At 43.6% G+C, this 19,566-nt stretch overlaps 1 protein-coding gene across 4 annotated transcripts in view; it reads left to right on the forward strand.

Moving 5' to 3' along the window:
* Positions 1–294: 294 nt before the first annotated feature.
* LOC138634427 (amyloid beta precursor protein binding family B member 2) overlaps positions 295–19,566 on the forward strand; it is a 40,127-nt gene continuing 20,855 nt past the window's right edge. Inside the window, exons 1-8 of one of the 4 annotated variants that reach the window (XM_069721343.1) lie at positions 295–530; positions 5,159–6,462; positions 7,262–7,467; positions 8,131–8,295; positions 8,953–9,038; positions 9,184–9,244; positions 11,761–11,907; positions 12,323–12,450. In XM_069721343.1, the coding sequence (XP_069577444.1) occupies positions 5,190–6,462; positions 7,262–7,467; positions 8,131–8,295; positions 8,953–9,038; positions 9,184–9,244; positions 11,761–11,907; positions 12,323–12,450 (2,066 nt within the window). In that variant the 5' untranslated portion in view covers positions 295–530; positions 5,159–5,189. Of the gene's footprint in view, positions 531–5,158; positions 6,463–7,258; positions 7,468–8,130; positions 8,296–8,952; positions 9,039–9,183; positions 9,245–11,760; positions 11,908–12,322; positions 12,451–19,566 lie in introns of all 4 variants that reach the window. The other 3 variants (XM_069721345.1, XM_069721342.1, XM_069721344.1) reach the window with 3 other exon arrangements.

A 19,566-nucleotide genomic window follows, 5' to 3' on the forward strand; every position in this document is an offset into this window, starting at 1 on the left:
TGGACTTTATTCTAATAACTTTACCGATGATTAGTTTTCAGACAATGCTGAGTCAATGCTCACACAATATTTAAGAGAAGAGCTCGTCGGATGTGATCGAGCCGGTGTAGCTCTGTAAAACCATTCATGCTTCTTCCGACTGCTGCATGACGTAAGACTCCGATGATGTGTGATTTCATTACCCGAGTTGCAAAATAACACCGGTAGATTTATTGTGGTTGCGTCTCCTTCATGCATCGAGCGTGCTGCGTCCGCGGCTCTGATTGGCCGGCAGAGCGAGCGCTCCACAGAGCCGCGCCACTCCGGGATCCTCTGGCGCAGAGAGAAAGCGCAGCTTGGCCGCCAGGCAGCAAGCAGCGAGCCGGGCTGGGAGGGCAGGCAGGTGATGTGATGTGATCTCATACGGGCGGCCGGCTGCAGCTACGGGCGGACTGGCGCTTAAAAAGCGGGTTGTTGACCTCGGCTCCGCTCACTGCTGTGCGCGTTGTCGCGGGAAGGGAGGCGCAGAAGTCCCGAGGCTGACCGAAGCGGTGAGTGGATGTAAATAGATGCTCCCGATGGGATGCGCTCCCCTCCCAGTGCGGCGGCGGTGATGGGGCCGAAGGGAGAGGGACTGGATGCTAAAGATTTACTGCGTCTTTTCACCTATTGACAGAATCGCTCTCGTATTAATGGCAACTCTAGTTAGACATCATCCCCGTCGTTTAGATGGATTTAAAGATGGGCCGTTTCTGTTGTGTCGGTGAGGGAGTTTAATAAGGAGGCAGCACGAAACGAGGGGCTAGAACACTCCACCCATGACATCATCGACTTTTTCAAGTTCATTTTCTCCCCTGCTTGTGCTTTCATCTGTTGCATTTCATTTCTAAAACAGTCCTGAGTTGAGGGAAAGGGGCCTGGAATTACAAGTTGACAAAGAATGGTTTCCTCTGACCAAAATTTCTATCAGTATTTAGAAATTATCTTAGGATTTATCTCTAAAGCATACTATTTACACGAAGTCATAAATTATCTTTTTTGGTGACCTTGTCTGTAAGCCCTGTTTACAAGGTGGACATGCAATATAAAAATTTTTTTTTTTAAAAACTACAGCAGATAAGGATCACCTTATACCAAAAATGATAGAACATTTTATTGCGTCTAACAAGTTTTATTTTTGTTTGTCTTTTTGTCTTTTTCTTTTTTTTTACTTTTAGTGAATCTGTGGGCGAAGTCATGGCCACTATAAAATTGCCTTGTTTTCTCACTTAATGATCTTACTCCCATGCAGTGCAAGCAAGACAAGCAACAGGATGAGAAACTAATCAACTGAGACAATAGTTGCTTTATCGGGACACACTTGCTGTTGTCCTACGACCAGCTGCTAAAATCGTGTCCATCTCATGAATGACCTCTGCTGTTACAGAGCACAGCCGATTTATTGAGGACAACGGTCCGACTACTTGTGTGTGTTGACTGTGGCCCACTGTCCTGCAAACTGCTGTGTCATTCTCCTCGCTTTCTCCCTCTAATAACCCTCCTTTCTCCTCACTCTCCCCACCGCATCTTCTCTTTGCCCCACTTTGTCTATAACTAACAGAGACGTGCTGCGATTTTCAGCTTCAGATGGAGTAATCTGCGCTCGTCTCATGAAAGGCTCGTGTCTCCAAAACATCCGATTTTTAGTCTTTCATTTGAGCATGAACGCATTTAAATGGCAAAGAGTTCAGGAAACGTATCTGAGCTCCCTAAAAATGTCATAATTTATGAAGGAGATAACGTACAATTTGGGCTTGACAGATCTTTTACATGACAGGGGTGAGCTCGGCTCAATAGTTGTTGCGATGAGACGGGGGCAGCTCAGTGCAGGTAGATGGTACCTGTTGACACTGTATTTGTGTCTGAGTCACAGGCCTGGAGAGGGAGCGCAGATTCAGCACGAACAGGTTGTTGTGGTTGTCTGGCTCAATGACAGGGGGTGGTGGGGACGACAACACGACAACCTCCCAGGGAGCGGAGAGCGGATAGGGGCCCCGCATGAACAGAAATGCACCGTCCAGGGATTCTGCTCGCTCTAAAAAAAAAAAAATCCCGCCCGTCTCTTTTCCCATGATCTTGCCGTGCAATGAAATCTGCTGCGTTTGAGTTTTCCACGTTTCTGAGAAAAGGCGTGGATGATGACTGCAGCATTGTTTGAGGTGTTTGTGATTGGGTGGAAGGGTGTTTAACCATAATGCTTGCGTGCCTGGGCATGTTTTCCTACCTGTGTCTGTGTTCAGTTGTTTACCAGCTTTCCACAGGGTTGCAGCCCATTAAATGATTTAACAACAGAAGTGACAGTGACGCGAACCATGTGTATGTGTCACGTCTCGAGATCACAATGATTCTCTGCCACTTGTCTTCGTTGCTATTCTCCCGTCTGTGTTCAGCATCACAGAGCTGATCCACCCAGAGATAAAAAAAAAAAAAAAAAGAGACACGGTTAGCTAGATAGCAGGAGCTGGCTGCCACTTCTCCTCCCCACAGACCAGCTTACTGCTGAGCTCCAGCTTTAAATGTCAGTCCTGGTTGAATACATCGAGGGTCTGACTCATTCGCAGTATCATGCAAATGCATTTCAGCTTCATGACTTTGATGCAGTGTTTCTTTTAACACTTCAACAGTGACACTTTATGTAGAAGAGGGGCGCGAGGCGGGAAAAGCCTCTGAGACGGGTTGAGCTGCAGCCAGAGATGTTTTATTGGCTTTATGTTTGGCTGTAAGATCAGAGAAATGCAAATGAGTGACACATGAACATCATCTGTGATTATATTACATATTATATTTGGTAGTGTAGCAGTTTGTTGGACATCATTCAAGCGGATAGCTCAGAGAAACAAACCTTTTAAAAAAAAAAAAAAGTGCTTACCCAGTGACCAAACATTAGCCAGCCATAGAGATAAGTAGATGTAATGTAAGCTTCCAACCACAAGAAGAATGAGTGTTATTGATCTCTGGCAAGAGTGAGGCACATGACCGATAACCTTCCGGCTGCTTAATGCCTACATTGTCTCTTTCACTTTAAAAAAAAAAAAAAAAAGTTAAATATTATAGTTCATGTTTAAAAAAAAAAAAAAAAGAAGATCAGTCAGTCTTTGATGAGGATTTGACCTTCAGCTACCATATAAAGCACGTTTTCAGAACTGCCTTCTTTCATCTACTGTACGTAACATTAATAAAATCAGGAAAATCCTTCTTCAGCGTGATGCAGAAAAGCTAATTCATGCATTTGTTACTTCTTGGATGGATTATTGTAATTCCTTGTTGTTAGGATGTCCAAATTACTCATTCATTCTCAAACTCAAAATGCTGCAGCAAGAGTACTGACGGGATTTAGCGAGAGAGATCATATTTCTCCTGTTTTAGCTTCTCTTCACTGGCTTCCTGTTAAATCAAGAATAGAATTTAAAATCCTCCTGCCGACTTACAAAGCTCTTCATGATGAGGCTCCATCTTATCTCAGAGATGTTATAGGACCAGATCATCCTGACAGAGCACTTCGCTCTCAGAACGCTGGCCCGCCTGTAGTTCCCAGAGTCTCCAAAAGTAGAATGAGCGGCAGAGCCTTCAGTTCTCAGGCTCCTCTCCCGTGGAACCGGCTCCCAGTTTGTGTTCGAGGGGCAGAAACCCTCTCTAGCTTTGAGATTAGACTTAAAACTTTCCTTTTCGATTAAGCCGGGGGACCTCGCGATGCACCGAGCTTCTTTCCTCTCGCTCTTTCACTCTCTATACACTCGTATCTCACCATTACATCTCATTAACTTCATGCTTTTTCTCTCCCGTAGTTTTTGCTTATTGTCTGTTGCCTCTCCGTAACAGTTTCCCTCACTCGCGGAAGTTTCTGTAATTTCTTTTGCAGATGTCCCGGCCACGAAGCTGAAAGTCTCTGCTCTGTGATTTGTCGGCCCCACCAACAGTTCATGTCTTGTATCTCTATGCTGTCCTTTTCTCCCTCCGCTCTCCCCTCACCCCGACCAGTCGAGGCAGATGGCCGCCCACCCCTGAGCCTGGTTCTGTCGGAGGTTTCTTCCTGTTAAGAGGGAGTTTTTCCTTTCCACTGTTGAAGGTTGTTCTCCCTTAAAGAGGAGGGTTTTTTTTTTCCCCCCTCCTTCTTATGTGGGAATTGTTGAATTGTTGGGTTTCTCTGTATAATGCTGTAAAGTTCTGCTGTGAGGACTTTAATGTGTTAAGTGCCATGTAATAACCTGCGTTGTGATTTGGTGCTGTATACGTGAAATTGAATTGAATTGAATTGAATTGTATGTATTCTCAGACCTCAAAAGGTGTTATAAGTAAGATTTAAGTCGCGTCCTGTAATACCACGTTGTGCATTAGTAGGCAATAGTGAGTCACAGTAGCATCCAGTCTTGTCTTCAGTCCACCTCTGAGTTCCAGCAGTTTGGTTGAGTTTTGTGTTTTCTTGCCCTGCCAGCTGAGTCTCTGTTTTCAATTGTCCAAACAAAGTCTGTACATCTGGTTTGTTTGCTACATAAAGTTGCCTCAGTTTAGTTGGTGGCTACATAATAAGCAACTTGGGTTAGTCACATACAGCTATTCCATAACTGATCTTGTCATTAACTTTATACCGTTAGTCACCTTTTTAAACTATTGCTACGTTGTCAGACATAGCATTAGCTGTTTACTTACCAGTCTAAGGGAAACATTGCTAGTTCAGTATCAAACTTCGTCAAGAGCTGTCTTCAGCGATAGAAAACAACGCCAATGTTAACTCTTGTTTTGCTTCTGTGTTGCCAAAAGTTTCGGCCATCGTTGTGTTTACTGTTCCATTCATCATAAGAACAGGTTTTAATGCCCTACTTCCTCCTCCTCTCATGTTTGACTGACGCTACAGTGACTCACTGTCACCTCTTGAGGAACTGGGTGGTATTACGTGATGAGGCCAGCTGGTTTGCATGCTAACTTTATTTGACATAATGTCAAAAACTGCTTTTTTTTTTTCACATGCTGTGGATGTTATTAATTATGTATTAAGATTGACTCTTACCTATTGCCCATTAAACTCTCAAGTATCAATATTGCTAACTTGATCAAACTAATATAAAATAGTCCCGTATCAAGCTTGTGCTGCACATAGTTATGCACTATTAGACTCCTGACGCTGCATCTCTTCTTTCACCAGCTCTATCTCTGCAGTGTATTTCCAGTCAGCCATGATGTCAGTACAAACTCCTCCCCTCTCCCGCTCTGGCTCCTCCCCCTCGGCTGTGGGTCTGGCCAATCGCAGCGGCCCCTCCACCACCCCTCCCACCTCCCTCAGCCTTCGCTCATCATACAACCAGCTGCTCGGGCGTGATGTCATCAAGGAGTCCACAGAAACTGGAAGTTCGGCCACCTTGCCAAGGAGCCGTCAGCGGTACACGATGACCAGTGTGCGGAGCGCCATGGCGATAAGTGACAACTTGGCTTTATCCTCTAAAAACCAACCTGTGACCAGGGGGAGGGGCCTCCCCACCAAGTCCTCCTCCAGTTCTGCCCTCTACTCCTCTTCTTCCTCCTCCTCACCGTTTAATACAACCAACCCCAAACTGGCCAAGAATGGGGCCAACATGCAGAGGCGAGCTGAGAGCCAGCAGCTGGAGCTGAGCAGGGCCAATACAGAGGGCAAAATTCATAATGATCTCATCAATAATCCCAGTTCGGACTGGCTAGAATTTGGGAAAGATAACTCACAGCTGCCTCCGTTTCGTAGAAGGACCAAGAGCTTCTTGGAGTACCACGGGAAGGGCTGGGATCTGGACCTGAGCTGGGGAAACAAAGAGGACAAAGAGGAGAAGAAGCAGCAGCAGCCTTTCCCTGAGAAGGAGCAGGCCAGCCCTGCCAAAGAGAGGGAGAGCCAGAAGGAGGAGAAGGACAACAGCAAGCAGACCTGCCAGGAAGAGAAGGAAGAGGTGCAGCCTGTGGTGGAGGAGGACGAAGAGGAAGATGAGCCCATACCAACACCAAGACAGCCTCTGCTACCAGTGGTGGTGGAAGCCCCTCTTTCCTCCACCTCCTCCTCTTCTACCAACAGCCCAGAGTGGGTGCCAGACAACCACAACCACCTCCAGAGCCAGGCTCCAGCCCAGGTCAGAGAGGAACTCTGTGCCCAAGTTCAGGCTAGTCCACGCAGTCCTGCGAAGCCCCCTCGGAGCTCCCAGCCCCGGGTAATCAAGGTGGAGCTGCACCCCAACAATGAGAACCAGTTTCTGCAACAGTACCCACCATCTTCTCCTAAACAGTCCAGAGCTACAGAGAGGAGCACCCCAACCAGGAACCGTGCACCGCCTCCCCTGCCAGATCCTGAACCAGAGACTGGCCTCCCTAGGGTGGGTTTAAGGATGGATCTGACTCCTGACACCCCATCAGAGGATGAAGACTCCAGCTGGACCACGCTGTCCCAGGAGACGCCCTCTCCGCAGACTCCCCAGGAGACAGGTTCGATATGTGCGTGTTTTACTTTTCATCTGATCTTCCGTTTGAAAGATTAGCATATCTGTGTCAGACTTTAAGCATACCTCAATTACACCCTCCTTTCATTCCTTCCCTGTATCCATCTCTCTACCTCTTACAGACTGTCTGATCTGGAATTTGATCAAAAGCCTCTTCTTAAGCAAGCAAGTCACTCCAGCAATACTGCTGGAACCTTTAAGGCCCCTGTGAGCAACCTTATGGTGCAGAGAGTGATTAGGATGGACTGAAGGACGGTTACTGCAGATAGCAGGGTGTGAAAAAAGAGGAAAAAAGGAATGACAAAATTTTTTTTTGAAGAAATGACTGTCAGGGATGTATGACAAAGCAATAGTCAGAGAATATGAGGGCATGGAAAGAAATATAAGAAGGCCAAGAGAGAGAAAGGGAGAGAGTTTGTTTTCTATTGGGTCCTACTATAGGGGATGAGCCCTGGAGTTGCTATGACAACAGAAACTGAGTAGGGACAGGCTGACCATCTTCAAAATGTACCCTGTCCACTGCTGTTTATGTGTATCTGTGTGTGTGTGTGTGTGTGTGTGTGTGTGTGTGTGTGTGTGTGTGTGTGTGTGTGTGTGTGTGTGTGTGTGTGTGTGTGTGTGTGTGTGTGTGTGTGTGTGTGTGTGTGTGTGTGTGTGTGTGTGTGTGTGTGTGTGGCCTTTTGTCTGCTATGATCGTATGTGTTTATACAGAGCCTGTCTTTGTGCAAGCATGTGTATTTATTTTATTTTTGTGCTGCACTTGCAATACCTGTCTGTGTGTCATCCATCAGCAGATGTATGGGTTGAAGGGGACCTGCCTCCAGGCTGGCGGGAGATCTCAGACTCATCAGAGGTCTATTTCTGGCACATTCCTACTGGCACTACACAGTATGACAGACCTGTTGCCTCCAGTAATCAACACACATCCTCCAGCAACGAGCCAAACACTGAGCATGACCCACAACAGGAAACACAGGTGTCCCTCAAGCCACCCAATGAGGTGAGAGGACCACAGACTTCACGGTGAAGCATATTTATATTTAAATTCATGCATACAAGGCTGTTATTGCCAGGTTCAACTTGTATGATGTTTTTTGGAGCGCTAACATTTTTGTTCAATTAAAGCTAGAGATTGTTTTATGTCAACATAATATCCAGAGAGGATACACATTCAATTCTACTGAATATTAATGATTGTTCTACCATATGTCAAAGGTAAGATGGTTCGCAAAAAGAGAAGTAAAATGTGGTTTAAAAGATTAGGATTCTTGTATATCCATAGTCGTCTTCATGAAAATCTATCAATCTCCAGTTGCTGATGACCAGTGAGATATGGTTGAAAGCTCTGAAAAAGCCAGTTAAGTTTGTTTTGTCAAACATTTGTAAAATTGGTTCTCAAAACCATTATTTAAAAGATGTAAATAGTGACATGTAAAAAAAAAAAAAACATATTTAAACAACAGATTTAACTATTTTCTGTGTAGCTATGATTGGGGAGGAACTTCCATGTAAAAGGTTGACGCTGTAACTGTCAGTTTTACAGTCTTCATCCAATATATTGGATAGTTGTTGTTGATCAATGATCTACCATCCTGTCTCTGTGTTTCTCTCATGCTTCATCTCTCACTGTCTCTTTATCTTCATCCCACTTTCTCTCCCACAGCGCCCCAGCAGTCTGATATCTGACAGCTCTGTGGAGCCGGTCCCCTCCCCTTCTGGCTCCTCCCCCTCCCCCTCCCTTTCCCCCTCCTTCTCCCCCTCCTCCAACCCCTCCAATGACATCACCTCTTCTGAACAAAATGTCAACACCACCACCTGCACAGCCAACGTTAGTCACATTTATTTGGCTGTTCACTTATTAAATTCTTCTCCCCCTGTCAAAGTTCAAATAAATGTTTGTGATATTGTTTAGGGTTTTATGGTTACTAATTTTGGTCTGAATGGGAATGTTGCAGGTGTCTTATAAAAATGTAAATGCTTTATTCAATCCTTTATTGTTTCCACGACAATCCAAAACCAACATATGCTTTACTGTCAGCCAGTTCCTATTATGAAGAGTCAATATGTTGCATATATTCCTTCAGTACAGTAAATGTTGAGTTTGGTATTATTAAAGTTGATACAAAATCTTCATTCTTAGTTGAGCTTCTGTCTAACACGGTCATCACATCTTTTTAACTTTGCTTTTATCAAAGTAACACCCACTGTCTAGGATTTTTTTTTGATGATGTTATCGACATATCTCAGTTTCCACTGCTGCGTCTATTAAATTGAAATGGGCAGTCATCTCTGTCCAGGCCAGTCTGAAGGGCATATTTAGCATAGATGATTATCTCTCATATTAAGTTCAAATTAGTTTGATCCTATTCAGTTATTATAAAGGAAATGAGATAAAAAAAAAAAAGTTGTTATCTGCCTGTTTTTCATCTACCACGCTTCTACCCTCCTCTTCTGAATATCTTTCTGTCCGTCTCTTTTGTTCCAGGAGCTGAAGGACTACCCAGTCTATCCAGACCCCAGTCTTAAAGCATTCGAAGGGGCGACCCTCCGCTACGCTTCACTTAAGCTCAAGTAATACTCACAGACATACATGTATAATTTATTAGTTTTCCACTAGATTTGTGTTGCCACGCCCGAGCCATAATCTTTTTTTATGTACTAGTGTGTAAAAAAATGATTTTACAGTGATTGTTTATTATGTGTTGTTTGCCTGCAGCCCCCCAGCCCAGCTAGAGACGGTGGACCTCGACAGCACATTCTCTGATCCAGAGGCAATGGTGAACTCAATAATACCATTTAACATCAACATACTTAACATCTTTGTCTGAAATAACTTTGTTAAAAAGATCATTTGCTTGGATTTTTACTGGAAAAGATCTTTGCTAATGACTGTACTTTGTCACAGTTTGAAGATGTATGTGCAGTACAAAGGCAGGCAGGTAGGAGTATTGGTTTTCTCATGGACACACAAAATGTTTGCTGAGCTGCTGGGAAGAAGCTACAGGCAGTTACAATTACAGTCAAAGGCCCCAAATTGTCTATAAGCATCAATTCATAGATCATAACTTAAAATATTATAAGCAGTACAGTGTGGTGAACTACCATTTATTTATTTACAGTAGCGTCCACAAATTTGCAGCACCATGTGGGAGGTATTCCAGACTTTAAATGAAATCTGACTGATGTATGAATTAACACTAACTCAGATATGTGCATGATGATAAGTATGCATTCAGTTACACAGTGCACCACCTATAAATGACTCTGGCTTATGAGGGGAAGTCACCAGTCTTTGTCTGCAATGACGTAATGAACGTGCTCAGTGGTACCCTGTCTGCTCTCTCTGTTGGTTGCAGTGCCACTCAGTGGTCACTGTGTGAACTGAGCTGTGGGGAACGTGTTTACAGTCAAAGTAGTTTTCGCTGCCCCCCTGTGGAAGGATACCATATAGATCCGCTCAACCAACAGACATGAGGGATGATCACCGTGAAAGCAGTAGCCGAGAATAAGTTGATGGAAGGGGAAGCTGCTTCTCATATCTAGGTTGAGAATAAGAACAACAGAGGGACTAGTCTCTTCTTGGATATATATATATTATCTGAAATCACAACGAAGAATGAGAACTTGGGAGTCTCTTGGAACTTCTCCAACCTGCTCACTTTTGTGCACTAAGAAGGAACAAATTATACGCAAATGTTGCAGCACATTTTAGATCAAAATCAAATGTACCATATTCTTGTTTAGTCAGGCTTTTTTTTAGTCAGAAACTTTTTTTTCTTTATGAAAAGGAATAAACTTAAATCACAAAGGGCTTCAAATGAGTCTTGACAAAAGCTCGAGATATTCAGAAATCTCTAAGGGAAAGGAGAAGTGTGGGGATTCAGATATGATGTTAAAATGTGTGAAAGTTTAATGAGGAAGAAACCAAGAGAGAGTTACGCGGTCAGCGGAAAAGTGTGAGACGATGTGTGTGTGTGTGTGTGTGTGTGTGTGTGTGTGTGTGTGTGTGTGTGTGTGTGTGTGTGTGTGTGTGTGTGTGTGTGTGTGTGTGTGTGTGTGTGTGTGTGTGTGTGTGTGTGTGTGTGTGTGTGCTTGTACAACTATCGTTGTGGGAATCAGCTTGAGTTTTAGACAATCAGAGTGAGGACATTTTCGCTGGTCTGTCCTCTCTGACGCACCTTTAGAGGCCTGTTAAACTCTGGTTTCAGTGTTAAGATTACAGTTACGTTAGGGTTTGTTTTCGACACTTAATTGTGATGGTTAAGGTTTGTGTATGCCTGATATCAATGAATGTCCTCACAAAGACAGCCACATCACCGTGCGTGTGTGTGCATGTTTGCTTGAAACCATTACAGAGAAATGCATCTTTTCCTCAGCAGAGAAAAGCTCCTTGGTGTGTTAGAGAGATGAAGAGTAACAGGAAGAGAGGAGAGAGGATGGTACAGTAGCTGCTAGCCTGAGGCAGTCTACACACACATACAGAAAAGCCATGCATATACAGGACACACACAGTCTATCATATTTCATGTGTTGCTCTCTGCAGGCAAACATCTCTCGGTTATTGCTCGTTTGAGATGGTACAGGAGCTCCTGTGCTTTACGTCTGTTGGCAAAACTAACTTTTACAGAAACTTAGTGTTGCTGTATGTCTGTCATGTCCATGTGATGCTCATGTACGTGGGTTAAAACCTGAGGCAAATGAATGTGGTTAAAGAGAAAATTATGGTTTGTTCTTAGTTGAATCTATATTTTTGGTGTATGTTTTTATGCAGTAGTTTCTTTTTTGTTTTTAATGACATTAATTGCACCAAGTTAAATGCTGAGATTTTGATTACATTTAACAACAACGAGGCAAGAAACACAAACAGTCAGATGATTGCACAGGTTTTAAATAAACCCCCCAAACCACTAAAACCTCTTTAATATTTATTTCCCAGAAAATTCAGTGAACTCATCTGTCGCAGTTTACAGAGTGACATCCTGGACCCACCGTACTTACTGTAGCTTTGCACACACACAGTGTTCCTTTGTAACCACTAATTATTATAGATGTCACCTTTAAACAACATGGTTTACATAATGTGGCCAACCTCATGTCCCATCAAAATTTGTTGTAGCAACGTTATCATGTCCTGAGATCACAGAAATTTCCCTAGTGTGTATAACTGACGAAATGATAGCCAAAAATACTAAAACAAGACCCGTGTTTAAATAGAAGAAAAAAAACCAGAATGATACTTTAAGGACCATTATGAATCCTCAGAAGTGTGGAACAAACTGTGTGCGTCTCTCAGTCATTTCCAGTACGATCTCTGGGCTGGGTGGAGATGGCAGAGCAGGACCTGTGTGAGGGGAGGAGCAGCGTGGCCGTCCACCACTGTATCAGACAGCTGTCCTACTGCAGGAGGGACATACGGGACTCAGCCGGTGTCTGGGGCGAGGTCAGTGCATCAACAGAGACAGACACATACAGTGTACAATATACCGTTTGTGGCTTTCTCAGTTTACCACCAGTGTGTGTCAGTGGACTGTTTCTAATAACGAGTAAAAAATGTTAAAGGAAATCTTGTGAGTGCCGGCCTCATTGTGTACATTTTAATTCAATGGACTTTTACTCCTGGCTGGTAACAATCTATAAGAGTTAAAGAGATTTGAGAAAGAAAATGACCCATACTGTTTTGCCTGTAGCTTTTAGAGTTGCAACTACCAGTGAAGTCACATAACATCAGAGAAAAGTCAGAAGAAAGATATAATTTCTGTTGCATCATTTTTTAAATTATTTTTTTTAATCATCTAGCAGCCTCTGGCCATCGTGTGAAGCACAGCTTTAGAGTTTCCTTGTTTGTTGTGTTGCAGGGTAAAGGGATGCTTTTAGTGCTTCAGGATCGCATGTTAACCCTTGTTGACCCAGATGATCACAGCTTGCTCCACTCTCAGCCAATCAGCAGCATCCGTGTCTGGGGTGTTGGCCGAGACCATGACAGGTAGGAGGACATGACAAATATACTTTTTATTCTGATGAAACCATTACGTTGTTGTTGTTGTTGTTGTTGCTTTGAAGGTACACTTGTGTATTTGATCCCAATGCTTTAGAGATACAAACAAGAACAAACACAAACATGTAGCTCAAATAACCATGCAGATTCTATAAATGTGCAATCACACATCTTATACATTAACATACTGTGAAATGCATGTGTGTAACACTCACTGTTAGATGCTGAATCGGGGGTTTTCACTAGTCATCAGAGAATGCGATCAGCCTCGTTATTATTCAGTCTATATTTACACAAGCTGCATTCACAACACCATAATTATTCTTATTGCTCGACGTTTCGGTTCCACACTGAGGACCTATGAGGCCTTCAGTCATTTGGCAATGTCCCATGGTCTTAACCTTTTACTATTGAGCTGACAGTGTGCTGAGGCTCGCACAGCTGCTAATGGGGAGGGGAAGGTAAGCCCTCATTGATATGGGCCCCTCAGGGTTTCCATTAACCCATAGAGCAATCACTTCAAATCACATCTGGAAACATTAGTGCTAATCTCATACATGCATGAACTTAATAGGTGAGACATGCGTGTGTACAGATGTGAGCACGACATCCGTACACCAGTATAGAAGTCTTGTGAAAATCTTTCCTCACTACTAAGAGCTTTGGGAGATTCACTTTGGAGATGTGTCACAAAATGATCGTACAAATGAGAAGAGCGGTGGGGGTTTGCAGTCCAGGAAGCAATCTGGTCCTGACATGTGTAATCAGCTGTTAAGGGATCGGGTGAAAATGGAGTTTAAAATAGCATCTGTGTAAAAGGCTTGGTCTCACTTCATTCGCCCATGCTTGTTACCTTTTTTTTTTTTTTTTCTTCTTCTTCTTCCTTCTCTCTTCCTGTCTCTGAGCCTTTCTCTCTAGCTCTTATTTCTCGTCATCTTCTAAGTGCTGCTTTTGTCTTAGCATCTCTCTCACCCTCCCACTCTTCTTCTCCTCTCCCTCCTGTCTCTTTCTTTCTCCTTTTTTGTTTTTATTTTTTATTTTTTTACTTCCCTCAGCAGCAACATTAACTGTATGTATGTGTGAGTGGGATAAAGAGAGGGAAAGAACGAAAGAGAGTCCCTCCACCCGCTCCAGTCTCAGAGGATTGAGGAACTGTCAGTGGCCGTCTCTCTCAGCGGTAATGGATAAAGCGTGTAGTGGAAAGTAGAAGGGAGGGTCGGCCCAGGATAGCTCTTCCTCTTTTCCTTTATTCTCTCCCTACATCTCTGTGTCTCTCTTCTGACATTACAGTTTCCACTCTCTCCATCCTCTCCTCCCACCGGCTCTTTAAAATCTACAGCCTGCATTCTGCCCTCCTCTGCGTGGTTATAGCCTCATGACTTTAAATGCACTATCATCAAAATCAGAAAAATCTTTACTGTCCAACCTTTGATACACAAAAGTAGACATTTACACAATTATCAGATCAGACATCTCATCACGCATCACAAAAACAAGAAGTAAAAACATTTAACGTCACTCAATTATATACGAGTTCATAAATAGAAATGAATACATAACTAATGCAATATTATTAAATAATTTAACACCAGTTTAAGAGGTTTAAGTGCCTGATATGTGGAAATCAGAGCAATATTGTCATGTTCATTCATTACCAATTCAGATCATGTGTTGACTTTTACTTGTATACAGATTGCATACATTTTATAACATTTCATACAGATAATTGATTTTACACAGATACTTTTACTTGCGCAAGGGACTCTCGTGGGCGCTGAATCAGCTGAAAGTTATGATTCAAGGATGGCATGAATCCTCTCAGATGTTGTCATTAATGCAACTGCTCTGTCGTGGTTATAAGCTGTTAACAGGCTGATTTTGCGCCGGCCAGTTTGATTATTCTGAAGAGTTTTGTCTCGTTTTTGACTGTCAGGGATTCAAACCAGGACAAAATGTTGAAGGTTGGAACTCTTTCTATGAAACACTTTGTTTAAAAGCCGCAGTCCACTGAGAGTGCTGCGCCCTGTAATACTACCCGGGGTGGGAGCGTGTGTGACTCAGAAGATATTTGATGCTCTGGAACCACGTTGTGCTTTCCACTTACGCAGCATATTGTTTTACAGTGTCCCTCATCAGACAGCAGGAGGGACTTTGTCCGAGGCAGGGGTTTACTCTGCTTGGAATTGCATAGTCTTGCCACTAGAGTGCACTGTCATCATAGTCAGTTCTTCTATAAAAGCAGCTAAAGTGCAACTGAGTACTCAAAAGTATGTGGACACCTCTGTCCATGTCTACTTTTGGTCTGGAGCTTCTCTTTATAGTCTGGATGAGGACACGTAAGCAAAATCTGATTGCTCCAGTAAACAACTACAAATTAGAGAATAGTGTGCTTTCAATTTACAGCCTGAAACACAGAATTAGTTATGCTAATGACAGAGAATGGAGGGATTCAACCAGGTTGACAACTTTCTCATAAGTGTGAAGAAACATATTAGCTGATTTATAACAATTGTTGTCTTTCATTAAAGGACAAAACTGAATATAAAATTTAAGTCTGGTTAGTAGATGATAATTTTTTTATTGTCATAATCTGTCTACTCTGATATGCAGGTGGGCGTAGTGTTACTTCTCTTCTCAGAGCTCATTGTACCGCCTTAAATGAAACGTGAAAGATTATTTCACTCCTATTATTACTATTAATGTCTGTATTATTCAATATATACAACTTGTAGTTTATTTTTGTATGAGTGGGAAAGTTGCTTTTTGTGTTGCGCTATTTTGAATTGGATATGAGTTATTTTGTGACGCTCTCTTGGACGCTGTATTTGACTTCAGCAGAGTGGAGATGGTGCCGATGGCAACTCTTTTGTGGTCTGTGTTGGTAGGTTTGCTTGTTTATGAGTATTATCTCTGTTGTGCATTTGGTTTTGTGTTCTCCTCTCATTAAAATAAAAGTCAGCAACAATTTTAAAAGCAAAAAGAAAATGTAATGGTTCCTGTTGCAGTGTGGAAGAATTTGACTGCAAAGTATCGTGACCTCAACCCCTCAACACCTTCATGGATGAACTGCAGCCTCAACTCTGAGCCCCGCAGTCAGCTTCCAAAATCTTGGTTGTTGGAAAAGTGGGCTGAAGACAGTTATAGCAGCATATTAATAATGCACATGGTTTTGGTATCCACACATTTTGCTCAAGTGTTCACACACTGCTTGATGTTATGTAGTGCAGGACTGGCTTGAGAAATACAGGAGTGTACTGACCTGTGGCAGAATGAAAGGTAATGTTGTTTGCTGTTTAAAAAGGGTGGATGGTGACAGGCAGAAAGAAGAGTGGTATCTTTCTTAATTATGTTTAAAATGCTAGAAATTGACAGAGAAAGACATAAAGAAGAAGGAAAATGGGAAACAAGCTTCAGAGAAGGCAGAGGTGAAAGCTGGAGGATGTTTCTTAAGGCATGCACAGAGGACACCTCTCCATCATCTCTCTTTCCATCTCCTGTCTCTTCCTTTATCCATCTTTCTGGAGAATTCCCAGTCTAGTCCTCAATGTTCTCTCTCTCTCTCTCTCTCTCTCTCTCTCCTCCAGCTTGATTCAATATGAATGAGCACCCCTGTCTCTTAAACAGGGCGGGACAACGGGGGAGGAGGGGTTAGCGCCTCGATGAAGTCATGAAGCTATATCTGGAGCACTCAGCAAGTCTGAAAACATGTGCACGCTCACTTGCGCGTGCACATGTTTGCATGTATGTGTGTTTCTAAATTGATGAAGTCATAGGTCTATATCCAGAGCACTCTTTTTGTATGTGTGTGATGGTGAATGAGTGGGTGTGCATGTGTACCCACCCACCCACTTCTCTAACCCATCTTTCTGTCCGTAATGCTCTTGTGCTGTTTCCACTCTTTGTCTCTAGCGCTCTTTCTGCCTCACTCTTGTGCCATTGGCTGCACAGCTTTGCCTCTTCTTCTTCTTCTTCTTCTTCTTCTTCTTCTTCTTCTTCTTCTTCTTCTTCTTCTTCTTCTTCTTCTTCTTCTTTTTCTTTCTGCATCTCTTTGTTTGTCCCGCCGTTGCACTTTAGTGCGGTGGAAGCCTTTCCCCCTTTTTTTTTCAGTGTCAGTAAAGCAGGAGAGGCAGAGACAAAGATAGGAGGAAGAGGAGAAGATATTCAACACAAACAGGGGCAGCACAGGGAAGAAAGCGTGGCAGTGCTTATGAGGGAGAGTCGGGTATAAACAGAGTGATGGAGAGCCAGTGAGAGAGGAAGAGGGAGACATGCCTCCCTGATTGCACTGAGCAGGACACAGCAGGACCTCGCGGGAGACTCTCCGGACCAGGCGAGCAAAGCAAGGGAAGCCGACTGTAGAGGAAGATAGGGAGAGAAAAGGTGTAGCAGAGGGAAAGGGAGGAGGAAAGGGAGAAGCAGGGGGAGGGGAAGGAAAGACGGAGAGGAGAAAGGGAAAAGGAGCCCCAGTGGATTTTTTTTTTTTTTTTTTTTAAAGGATAAGAAGAAAAAGAGAGGAGGCAGACAGGAAGAGATTTACCCCGGGGTACCGTGGCGAAAGGGCTGAAGCAATGTCACCGTGGCGTAGGAGCTAACAAGGCAGGGAAGTAGTTGTCTGCAACGGGGCGAGGATGCCTGCCTGTGTGAGTACTTCTGTCTTCAGTTCATTTCTCTGTTCTCCATCTATCCATCCCTACAGTCATCCATCACTGCCTCTTCCCCCTTTTCTAGCTTCTCTGTTTATTTCTAACTGCTCTGTTTGTGTAGAGGACACGACACATGTATACCGACCCTACTTTCATTCATTAGATCTCCCTTTACTTTTTCGCTCATTTACTTCTCAGCTGCCTGCTGTGTGTTTGACTTCAAGCTGTGTACATTGTCTCTCGCTCTGGGTAGCCTGGTCAGGTGTAGGTGTGCAGGCTACCGGCGGCAGGTTTGCAACCAGAGTCACTAAGACTGTTGAGGGAGTCAGTCGTGAAAGAAAGAGAGAGAAAAAAAAAGAGAAAGACGACGAAGTAAGCAGAGGAGGGATTGAGAAAGACAGGATTAAAGGATCTGGATGTGCTGCAGGGATTTTTCAAAGTGTGTGTCACGGCTGTTTGGAGCTGTTTGATATTGCATTCGGTGTGTGTGTGTGTGTGTGTGTGTGTGTGTGTGTGTGTGTGTGTGTGTGTGTGTGTGTGTGTGTGTGTGTGTGTGTGTGTGTGAGAGAGAGAGAGAGAGAGAGAGAGAGAGAGAGAGAGACAAACTACTGTATGCGTTTATGGAGTTTCCCTCTCTCTCTCCTATCTACTATAATAAGCAGAGCAGCAGGAGGAGGATGAAGGATGAGCAGGGAAACACTAAGCGAAGAACAAAAAGCCAGAGTGAAATGATTTACAACACCAGTGGGTCTGTTGCAGCTTGTTTTCTTGTCCTTGGCATGTGACACTTATTAAAATTGAGACAGCACAGTTGAAAATTTGATGGTGTACATTTGTAATAGTGCATTTATACAGGCCTGCTGTCTGCGTGCTTTTCTTCATGGACGACTGTTACCGTTCTTCACATATGGCTCCACAGCAGATGTGCGAGTGCACGCACAAACACAAACACAAACACAAACACAAACACAAACACAAACACAAACACAAACACAAACACAGACACAAACACAAACACAAACACAAACACAAACACAAACACAAACACACAATAACACATTTCTACAAACACACCTGCTGGACTCCACATCCCATTCATATTCATTAGTGGGCAGCAGTGGGACTCTGCTTATTCCCTCCAGCTCCCCCACCCCCAGCTGACCTTCTGTGGACAGCTGTGGCATGTAGAAGAGGAAGAGGAAAAGAAGGGGGAGAGGAGGGAATTAAGAAGAGAAGAGAAGAGAAGAGAAGAGAAGAGAAGAGAAGAGAAGAGAAGAGAAGAGAAGAGAAGAGAAGAGAAGAGAAGAGAAGAGAAGAGAAGAGAAGAGAAGAGAAGAGAAGAGAAGAGAAGAGACATGCAAGCCTCTACTATCATACATTTTTTAAATGCTGAACACACTCCTGCGATCTCCTCCATTTATGTCAATGAAGTGAGTTTGCATGTGCATGTTTGGCTTGTGGCAGCCGCTCTTCAAGTCCCTCCAGTCATAATGCCCCATTATAACCTCAGCTTGTTTGCTAATGTCGAGGCCCCTGCAGCCTTAATTAACATGCAAGGCTCCTCTGATGGCCCTCAGGGACGGGCCACGAACACCTAGACCCACTCGATAGATGCCAAAGCGATTGATGGCCTTTCCTCCCCACCCCTGCTCTGGTTTGAGCCCTATACCAACATCTCTCTATCCCTGCAAGTCATCACTCCTTCTTGTCAGCTTCTTCCATTTACCCACAATCCATCACTCCCACTTCTGCACACCCGTACACACAGCTCTTGTCAGGATATTTTCACCCACCCTCCCAGAAACTCTCATTCTATAAAGGGTCATTATGATGGTAAAAGCTGTGTCTCCAGCTCATAATTAAATGTCAGCACACACACACACACACACACACACACACACACACACACACACACACACACACACACACACACACACACACACACACACACACACACACACACACACACACACACACACACACACACACACACACACACAGAATTACAACAAAAAAACCATCTCTTCCTTTTATCTCACATTTCCTTTCCCTTCAGTCTCCTCTCTCTCTCTCTTATATTAGCATTGTTAGGCACACCTTCTGTAATCCTTGTCTTCCTGACAGATTACTCCTCCTGTTCCTCCTATAGATTCCCTCCCCTGCCCCACCGGCCAATAAATCGCCTTCCGATAAAAACCCCTGTGGTCGTGGTTCACGTTTATCAGTTTTAATGATTGTGATGCAACATGTTTCTGCAGTTTAGGACCAGGACATTTTTACTGTCACAAACTGCAAAAGATGCAAAATTTTGAGGTTGACACAGTCAAACACAGACAATCACAACACCACCTCCTCTAAAACAAACGAGAGAAACCTGATGACTGGAAACTTGGCTTCTTTTTCACTATTTATTTGGAAGGACTTCAACAATTGATTTTTGAAGCCTAGCAACTAAACTACT

The sequence above is a fragment of the Brachyistius frenatus genome, unplaced genomic scaffold, assembly GCF_029030835.1.
Source record: "Brachyistius frenatus isolate BFR_SWC_R1_liver_20210118 unplaced genomic scaffold, ASM2903083v1 Contig_261, whole genome shotgun sequence".
Taxonomy (NCBI): domain Eukaryota; kingdom Metazoa; phylum Chordata; class Actinopteri; family Embiotocidae; genus Brachyistius; species Brachyistius frenatus.